The following is a 10,839-nucleotide window of genomic DNA, read 5'->3' as shown; positions in this document are numbered from 1 at the left end:
CGGCAGTAGAAGGAAAACAGACGAACCTTATTAGTACCTTAATAAAAAGATACCATGCATTTTCCTCCCTTAGGTTGGAGTATATTGGAGATTATATGTTTCGTGGCCAAAGACTAAAGGGAGCATTTGGCCAGTGGTATTATTCTCTGACCCTCCACACCCATTATTATCTTATTGCATACCAAGTTGTATCACTAACGTGTGGTTTGGGGGTATTCTCTCCGTTCCAAATTGTAGGTCGTTTTGAATTTTTTAGATACATAGATTTTGCTATGTATCTAGATTTAATATATATCTCGATGCATAAAAAACTATATATTTAGAAAAATTACAACAACCTACGGTTTACAAACTTATATCCTTGTTGCTACAAACGTGTGCCTCGATGGATTTATATCTGAGATAACCAACCAAGCCCTTTGCCCCGTTAAACGACCAACGCTAATTCCTTCGTCACGGCCACACCAATCGTTTGTCCCATTCATCAACATACTATATCTTCTGTTCACATGAATGGATGCAATTTGCATCACATCAAACATATATATACTCGCAAAATTGGCCTATAAATACAACCCCACCACCTCAAGAGAACCATCCCAACACACACGAGCTCATACTACTCACAAGCTTAGCTAAAGCTAGCAGCTTATCTAGCACACACCTGAAGCTACATCTAGCTAGCTGATAGCAATGGCCCCATCCAAGCTTGCCCTCTTCCTTGCCCTGTCCGTCCTCGCCTTAGCGCGGTGGCCGTCCACGGCTGCACGCCGTACTGCCCTACCCTACCGGTGATCCCCACACAGTGGCGTAGTTAGAATTTTATCAAAGGGTATGCCGCAATAATTTTTTCATATATAATTCGGTTCAGTCAATATATAAACGGTGTATATAATCTGGTAAACAATTTAAAAATTTATAAAAATAACATACCAAATCTTAAATATATCGTCCAAAAGTTTCCTAAAGTATAATACAAATCGTCCAAAATATGCATAAAAAGGTTACACACCTTTATAAAAGTTGCAACAGGAGCTGCGCAAGGAGATGAAGCAGCATCAGCCGCCTTCTTTGCTACATGTTTTTGGAAAAAAAGATGCAATGTTTCCGTTCCTCTTCATAATTCAACCATTCTACAAACAAAAAAATTGCATGCATCATTATTTAATTTAATTACAAGAGTATTAATGGAGAAGAACGCATCAAGCAACACGAGAATACTTCTTACTGTACCTGCGTTGAAAGTTCTGCAAGTCTGCAAAAGGAACTGAGGAAAAGGATTATAGATGAATGGGGCAACCGGCGTGCCTGCTGAGTCCTGCACGTGGTGATGGCCGGACCACTCGGCGCTTGCCGGCGGGTGCCTCTGGGCTGCTGGGCAGTGGACAGGCGGCGGCGGATGGCGGATGGTCGGAGGTGTGGCCACGTGAAGGCACTGGACGACGGCGACGCGCGGCACCAAACGTCGCGAGACGAGGGCACGAGGCGGTGGCGGTGACGGAAGGGTTTGATGTTTTTTTATTTTTACTTGCGGGCTGATGGACTGTATCTATTGCTCTACTGGGCCAAAACACAGGGTATGCCGCGGCCCACCCGGCATACCCTGCAGCTACTACGCTCCTGTCCCCACACCACCGTCTAGCGGCGGATCGTGCCCGATCAACGTGCTGAAGCTAGAGGTGTGCGCTAATGTGCTGAACTTGCTGAAGCTCAACATCCCCATCTTGGGTAACGACCGGTGCTGCCCGTTGCTACATGGCCTTGTCGACCAGACGCCGCCGTCTGCCTCTGCACCGCCATCAAGGCCAAAATACTCGGTATCAAGCTCAACGTGCCCATCGACTTGCGCCTCCTCCTCAACCACTGTGGCAAGGTCTGCCCCGCATACTTCACCTGCCCCCTCTAAGTAACCAGTTGATGAAACGCTCCACGCTTCCACGCATCATCTGATACGATCTTGTGCACCTAGTTGTCAGTCTATGTGTTGTTCTGCATCTGTGTTCTTTTTCTCTTCGGGTCCGAGCGATCTCAGGGGAGCTCGCAAACTGCTGTCCTTGTTGCTGCAAACATGTGTCTGTAACTTCATATATACGTGAAATAAAAGTTTATACGAGTTGTGTCAACTTGAGCTGTGATATTGTTTACACCTGAACTCCTTTTTCAATTTCGACCATGAAGAATGATCGGCATGCTGCATTTGCGATGAAGGATCATGTGGGCTCCAAACTGCCAATTGGCAATGCAAACATAGCTTGGCATCAATACGGAGGCGCTGAATAATTGATACAAACTAGTCACGCCCTTGACATATTAAAGCAAAATTTCATCTTGCTAATGCAATGCATAAAACGAGAAGAAACTTGTAAATCCTTGCAACTGCAATAAATTATAATAATGTGAGTGAATTTACAAATTCGAATGAAATGCTTGGTAACTTGATGGTTAATGAGGCATACATCGTCCATTTTCCCTAGTTTTTATCGCAACTCTTTCCTGGGGCACTACGGTTACTCGATTAGGTTGGCTTACATCCGAGTGGTATACATGACCCTAGAAAACACCAATGATGTAACATTAACATAATTATGAGGGGTTTTGAAAAGGGAAATCCTCTACACAACTCTTCTGGCTAACATAGATGTTCTTCGCAATAAAATAAAATAAAATAGATGTGGCTTTAACATGACTATACCTAAACCCATTTGTGGACTGTTTACACCATATGCGGTTCATAGGCAACCGCACATGATTTACACCGTACCAATGATGCAACATTTATGTTAGTATATTTTTACTCATTCAACTGGACGTCAGTTATAAAATCATGTCTAGCAATATATCCAGTTATAAGATGATGGCCAAGGAATTAAACTTGAAATTTTACTGAAAATGGCGCCTATAAACGTGTATATCTGAATCACAGAACAAAATATACGCCTCTAGCACCTAGCTGTGGCATAATGCTGGACCACACGCAACGGTTTTGAAGTTTATATTTAGAGTATATGCGATATGAATATAGTTACCATGTCATTGTCAACATCAACTCTTTAACAAGGAAGTCCAGATCATCATGTTGGAGTACTACTTTGAGATATCACAAGGCTAAGACAAAAGAATCATACATGTTGAGTACTTAATAATAGCAGTAGAAACCATATATTTCTAAATTTGTGTATACAATAAAATAATTAAGATAGAATGCGTGAGGTACTAACTCTGAGCCAATAATGAACCGGCCTACTAGCCAGTTGGCGGTATGAATGTTGTTGAACTTATCACATCAAGGTTCAAATAAACTGTAGTGCCCAATTTACTGAATCCCAAATCTTTGTCAATCTTCCAAATGTTGGCTCATGTCCAGGAGAGAATGCAAGTTCTTGTTTGTATCATTGCTTTAGCATTTGGTTTAAATGGATCTTGCTCAATTCAGCATACATTTGTTAGGGGCAAGCCCCTTGCTCCTATCCCTTTCAGAAAAATAGCAACCAAACCTGTCTTCTGTTGTTTGTGTTGATGATGAATTTTGAATCAAAGATGTTTTTTTTAAACATAGAATGAGAAGAAATTTAGGTTTAGCTAAAGCCCAAAAGATCCAAAAACAAAATGTCGGAACTAGTAAAGCTACGTGAGCCTTTCTTGCAAATATATGGTTAAAAAAACTGCAAAAAAAAGCAGTGAAGTTTTTTTATGAATTATATTGCACAGTAATTCTAGACCTGTACTCGGCGTGTTTTAATCAAAGATGATTGCAAAACAGTTGTGTTTGTGTTGATGATGAATTTTGAATCAAAAAGATGTTTTTTAACCATAAACATAAACCAAATTTAGGTTTAACGAAAGCCCAAAAGATCCAAAACAGATTGCCGGAACTAGTCAAAAGTCACAACAAAGTAAAGCTACGTGAGCCCTTATTGCAAAATGGTTAAAAAAAACTGCAAAATGAGTTATATTGCACAGAAATTCTAGACCTTTACTCGGCGTGTTTTAATCATAGATGATTGGAAAGTAGCAAAATAGTTTGCAAAAACAAACTATAGAGTAGTAGGTGTGTTATGTGGAAATATATGAACGTATACACGGTGTCACACAGCTACACCACATGTGCGAGGTACGTACTGCCTGATTGCCCATCAGAAAGTCGAATACCTAGCATCAAGCAAAGAGGTCAAAATGCTCTAGGCTCTCGTAGAATAATCTCCTTACATGTATATTCGTCAACAATGAGATTTTTACTCGTCGTTGGATGGGCCAGACGTGCGTGTGCACGAGTAGAGCTAGCTAGCTACTCTACACCGGCGACATGCATGGCCGATTTGCAAGACTTGACACGTCGACTATTATTGATCGATCAACGATCATCAGCCAAAAAAAAAAAAAAATTGAAAGTAGCAACCAAGGTTAACAAAAAGAAAATGCATATTGTATTGTGGATATTACAATCTCAAAGTCTAATCTAGCACTACTATACATGAATTTAGAAAAGTCAAAATGACCTACAATTTGGAACGGATGGAGTATCTAGAGAGGAAGAGAGAGCCACATACTTATCACAATTTATCTTTCGTGTGGCTTTGAGTGAAATTGGGACTTTTTTTAAAGCTAAACTGGGAGCTTACCTACCCACCTGGGCACCCACTAGATAACAATGATATATACGGTGCCCAGATAACGATGATATATACTACAGATAGCTACAAAATGATGCGACTGGAATTTTGGAAAAAACTCACTAGCTGCTTCTATATATAATATACTAAGTTTCTGTGGCGCGCAATACATTTTGTGAATGGATTTCTTGACCTCCCAACTCCCACGAATGATCATTTAGTTTTTAGATTTGTTATTATTAAGAGGTCTTTTGCTTTCAAAACTCTGGTTCGTATTCGTGTAGCATTTGGCTAATTCTGGATTAATTCCTTCTCAGTGACGAGGATGAAATCAGAACTCTCATGTATAATGCTACCATGACCATATATACCGTGGAGCTTTTATATATATCAACATGGTGTGGGTGTTGCTCGTTTAACATCTCTTTTCTTCCTTTGTTTCAACCTGTGAATGAAACCTCTGTCGGGGATAGATCTCTAGTACCCACAAGGAAGAAAGGAGATGGACTCCTACTAGAATTTCTCTGTAATCCTACTAGGACTCATGGTCCTACTATGTAATTCTACTAGGACTCCTTATAACCGACTAGTAATCCCATCCCCTGGAGTATATAAAGGAGGGCAGAGGCTCCCTAGATCGGTAGGCGAAGACCTCATAGAACCACGACAGAGGACCAAATCCTCAACACCAAACAACACCCAAGCGCAGGGCGCAATATACAACACCCCAAACAGGACGTAGGTATTACGCTATTCTGACGGCCCGAACCTGTATAAATCGGTATCTTGTGTCCTTGCTTTTACCTTCGAGTTCCAGGTCCGACGATTCCCCATCAACCAATCTACTACCTCGGGATACCCCTCGGTAGGTTGCCAGGTATAAAACACCGACATCTGGTGGGTAATTGTGATCGTCGAGATCATCGGGCGAGCTTGAAGAATCTCATCATCAAAATCAATCTACTCGACAAGAAGCGAGTCGTCGAGTCGGAGTTCCGAGCAGACAAATCTATGCCAAGATAGAATCGATGTGCTCCACATTCCAGTCGAAGACCCAGTCGGTTTCCGCCACAGGCTGCTGCATACGGCTCGTCGATCAAGGCAGAGGCAAATCAGATTCGAGTTGGGAGATCAGGTTGACTAAGGGACCCATGCCATAATTTCCAAGAAGATAAAGACCTGTTACAGTCACGCGCGGATTGAGCAAATAATTAGCTTCGACTACTCTCCGTAAAAAGCAATTTTGAGGGATTTGTGCTACAAGCACATGGAAGGCTACCACAAGACCAAAAAAGTCATAGCCTAACGTACATAGAAGATGTACGTGAGCACTGCTACCCGACGTCCGGCCGCATCAAGTTGCCGACGACTACTTTGACTACCCGTCTCGACTAGAAAACTAGTCGAGGATGGTCTACTTCGACTACTCGTCTCGACTAGAAAACTAGTCGAGGGCGGGTTCGACGTGATCAACAACTAGTCAGAATCGACTCCGATTAGTTAGCTTTATCAACAATCGACACGGCTTCGTTGACAATCATTCACGAATCAAGCTAAGTCACTTTTTTTAATTATTTTATATAATTTTTCTTGGCTTGTTTTCTGCATGCAGGGCAACGCGCCGAGTACTTATTTATATACGCCTCTCGACGGTAATTACCCTCCAGAGCTACACTTCGCCAACTATTCTTGAGGCATGTTGACCGACAGCCATAGGCTTGGTACACCGAATTACGGAGGCTATCACCACGGGTTTGGTGCACTGAGTTTTGGACGCTCCGCCACAGGCTTGTTACACCGAATTAGGAGGCTCTACCATGAAGTTTGGTGGACTGAGTGCTGGAGACTCGAAGCGGTTACACCCTAAGGAGGCACAAATCCTATGCGCGGCAACACGCGCTCTCCTTGCCAAAAAGGCAGAAAAGTCTCAATGACTACTATACGTGCAATCGCGCAATCTTTTTGTCACAATGCCGACTACTTATTTTAAATGTCTTCTCTTAGCGGTCGCCAATATCCTTAAGCAGAACACACCTCAATTCATGAAAGTCTCGGATCTTTTGTCATGCCTAAATGCAAAGATCTCCGTAGCAGCATTGCCAGTACGCGTACATGAGACAAAGATCTCACACGCAATGGCAATGACTAAATAGGGATTGAGAGCCTAAATGTAATAGGCTAACTACTCGGGAAAAATATGGTCGAAATAAGAGCATGACACACAACATTTACATTTTCAGTAGTTCCAAATTCTACAAATATGCTACATAATATATGCATCTCTTTTTGCAGGTCAAGTTTCAGCTACGACTCTCCAGGATGCTCAGCGTACCTCCAATGGCTCCGCTAGCTCCCAAGCTCGGGGGCTAAGCACCAATTACTACTCGGAATATTTCTAATGGCTAAGGTAGCTTCCAAGCTTGGGCGCTAAGCGTCAAATAACTACTTGACGTGGCTTCTACGGCCCACCTGGCGCATAAGCTCGGGGTCTGGATGCCACAAAACTACTCAAAAGACGACTAACGTGAAGACTAAATACCCTCGGATTGATTATTTAATCATTCCAAGGCTCGGGGGCTGATAAGCTACACCCAACAGTTGATTTTTTTCAAGATGAAGGAAGAAGATTCAAGATTTTATTGACCCTCAGCCTGATTCTTCTATTTAACTTATGGCTCAGAGCCTACTCCATATGGACTGCGACTTCTGCCAGCCTCCATATCACATTCGAAAGATGAAGATTACAAAATCATGATAACATAGGGCTTGAGCACACCATAGCCTCATAACAGCTTTGAGGAACTTTGAAGATTCAATCAGATAAAGTACTTAAAGAGCATCAAAACTACTTGGCGAGGATCTGAAAAGTACTCGAAGGCTGCTACATTCGACTATGAAGCGCTCGAAGGCTTATCGGGGATAGATCCCCAATACCCGTAAGGAAGGAAAAAAGACGGACTCCTACTAGGATTCTTATGCAATCCTACTAGGACTCATACCATGTAATTCTACTAGGACTCCTCCTTGTAACTGACTAGTAATTCCACCCCTGGAGTATATAAAGGAGGGTAGGGGTCCCTAGATCGGTAGGTGAAACCTCATAAAACCACAATAGAGGACCAAATCCTCAACACCAAACAACACCCAAGCGCAGGGCGCAATATACAACACCCCAAATAGGATGTAGGGTACTACGTTACTCTGGCGGTCCGAACCTGTTTAAATCCGTGTCTTGTGTCCTCGCTTTTATCTTTAAGTTTCACATCCGACGATTCCCCACCAACCAATCTACTACCTCAAGATACCCCTCAGTAGGTTGCTGGGTATAAAACACCCACACTCCCATCCCATAAATCAGAGCATCTCTCGACGTTTTGTTGTTTATTATAAAGAAAAACCTTGTTTTATGAGGTTTTCGCTAGAGGTGTTAAATAATGGAGACCAATAAACCACGAACCTTGACACTAAAAATGAGAAACCCATCTAGCATTGTTGCTGGTCAAACCTTTTGTTTAACTTCTAAAAATTCACATACTCACTCCATCCACAAATATAATTACCTGTGGGATTTTTAGGACAGTTCAAGCATGGGGCAAAGGGTGCATGTACCCCTTATCCAAGCACCAATATAACAACAATGCAATTATAAATCACGCCTTAGGCAATCAATGCCATAAACGACAGCATTAGATCTTTCCTATTATGATAAATTAGGTTAGAAGACTTATATTTGAGGGCAAATTTTGAACCCCAAAAGTTGTTACATTAATTTGTGGATGGTGGGAATAGGGTGACAAGATAATTTTTTTTCTAAATTATAATCTTATTATGAAAAATGCTTTCATATGGGACAGATAAAAGTTAATGTTTCACTGGACTTGTTTTTATTTTTTATTTTTGTGATGACTGGACTTGTCTTTGGGATTCAGAGGAGTGTCGGCACGTTAATGAACATAGTGAAACGAAAACGACCAAGGCTCATTCCTTCGCGGGCCACATGAATCCTTTGTCCCTTCTTTCATCCCCAGCCAGCTACTACCTTACATATTTTCACACGGATGCAACTTGCAGGACCAGAAGCCACGTAGGGTTTGACAGAGACCAGCCCACAGCCCACAGCCCACGGCCTACAGGCATCACGTCCATCACGTACTCGCCCAATCAGCTTATAAATACCACCCGAAGCACCACTTCAAGATAACCATCCCACACACACAAGCCAATACTACTCACAAGAGCTAGCTATAGCTAGAGAAGCTCATAGCACACTTGAAAAGCTATAGCTAGCTGAGATAGCAATGGCGCCATCCAAGCTTGCCCTCTTTCTCGCCCTGTCCGTCCTCGCCTTCGCGGCGGCCGTTCACGGCTGCACGCCGTACTGCCCTACCCCGCCGGTGGTCCCCACCCCGCCGGTCGTGCCGACGCCGTCCGGCGGTGGATCCTGCCCGATCAACGCGCTCAAGCTGCAGGTGTGCGCGAACGTGCTGAACCTACTGAAGCTCAACATCCCCGGCCTGGGGAACGACCAGTGCTGCCCGCTGCTGCAGGGGCTCGTCGACCTCGACGCCGCCGTCTGCCTCTGCACCGCCATCAAGGCCAACATCCTCGGCATCAACCTCAACGTGCCCATCGACCTGCGCCTCCTCCTCAACCACTGTGGCAAGGTCTGCCCCGCAGACTTCACCTGCCCCCTCTAAGTAACCACTGCCTTGCTGCGATCTTGTGCACCTATGTTATTATAGTCTATGTGTTGGTCTATATCTGAATGCACGTATGTGTTCTCTTCACTTCGGTGTCCGGGTGATGGATCGGGAGAGCTTTTGCCATGTAAAATATTGTTCTATTTCATCATACAAACATTTGTGTCTGTAACTTCATATATACGTGAATAAAAGTTCATACAAGTTGTGTCAACTTGAGCTGTGATATGGCATATATGGACGATATTGTTTACACCTCAATTCTTTTTTTCATTTTTGTCCATGAAGAATATTTGTGATGAATTAATGGATCGTGAGTATGTGCCAAACCGACAACCGGCAAACAGAGCTTGGCACGAACTATATTAGTCTATCATCACTAAAGAAAACGGTTCTAGTGCCGGTTGGGAACCCTTTAGTACCGGTTTCGCAACCAGTACTGTCAATTCGGTATTAGAGGGGGTCCTTTAGTACCGGTTGAAATAACCGGTACTAAAGAGTATTAAAAAAATAAAAAAACTAAAATTCCCGCCCGGCCCCGACCCCGCTGCACCACCGCTGCCCCCTTCCGCCGCCCGTCGCCGCCGCCCTCTGCCCCGCCGCCCGCCGCCCTCCTCCGCTCGCCACCTGTTCACCCTCCGTCACCCCGCCGCCCTCCTCCGCTCCTGCTGCCACCCGGCCACCCCGCCCCTCCGCCCACCTGCCTTCGCTAGCCGCGCGCCCGGCCCCACCGCCCCGCATCCGCCTCCACCCCTCCGCCCGCCGCCCCTCCGCGCTCCGCCCCGCCGTCGCCGCCGCTCCGTCCTACCCCACAGTCGCTGCCACTCCGCCCCGCCCCGCTGGCCGTCGCCGCTGCTACCTCACCTCACCCTGCAGTCGTCGCCGCTCCGTCCTTCCCCGCCCGCCGTCGCCGTCGCCACCTCAGCTCACCCCGTCACTGCTCCTCACCGCCGGTGAGGGGCAAGCGGAGGGGGAGGGTAGCGGAGGCAGTAGAGGAGGAGGAGAAGACTGTGTAAGAGAGAGAGGGATAAGGGAAGGCACTACATGGAGAGAGAGAGAGAGGGGGGGATGAGAGACTAAGGAGGAGGAGGAGGAGGAAGGGATAAGGACGGAGGAGCACCATGCACGGGGTGGGGGGATTTAGTTCCCACCTAGTACTAAAGGTCCCCCTTTAGTACCGGATGGAGCCCCCAGCCGATACTAAAGGTGGTCATGGGGGGCCCTCGGGGGCTATCTGTTAGGCCCGGTACTAATGCTAACATTATTACTGGGTCAAAAAGTGACAGGTACTAATCTTTGGGATGAAATGTCATTTTTCTAGTAGTGTATGTACGTTTGATACAAACTATATATTCAGGCCCTCAACATATTAAAAGAAAAAAAACACTTTGATTACATAATATATATAACAAGGAAGTTGTGAACACTATGCTAGAAACAATTTATGCTGGCACGTCGAAATTAGCGTGCTGGCGGGCAGAATTGGCACCTGCCAGCGCAAAGGGTGACTAGAGCCACAGGGCTAGTGC

The 10,839-nt window shown here is 44.7% G+C and overlaps 1 protein-coding gene and 1 pseudogene across 1 annotated transcript; both read left to right on the top strand.

Moving 5' to 3' along the window:
• Positions 1 to 693: 693 nt before the first annotated feature.
• Positions 694 to 1,906, top strand: LOC101757600 (annotated as a pseudogene).
• Positions 1,907 to 8,815: 6,909 nt separating this feature from the next.
• On the top strand, positions 8,816 to 9,524 carry LOC101757211 (cortical cell-delineating protein). Its single transcript, XM_004952614.2, has one exon. The coding sequence runs from the start codon at positions 8,909 to 8,911 to the stop codon at positions 9,305 to 9,307; it is 399 nt and encodes a 132-aa protein (XP_004952671.1). The 5' UTR covers positions 8,816 to 8,908; the 3' UTR covers positions 9,308 to 9,524.
• The last annotated feature ends 1,315 nt before the right edge of the window (positions 9,525 to 10,839 follow it).

Source organism: Setaria italica, chromosome I, assembly GCF_000263155.2.
Source record: "Setaria italica strain Yugu1 chromosome I, Setaria_italica_v2.0, whole genome shotgun sequence".
Classification (NCBI taxonomy): domain Eukaryota; kingdom Viridiplantae; phylum Streptophyta; class Magnoliopsida; order Poales; family Poaceae; genus Setaria; species Setaria italica.
This window is presented reverse-complemented; position numbering and strand designations above follow the sequence as displayed.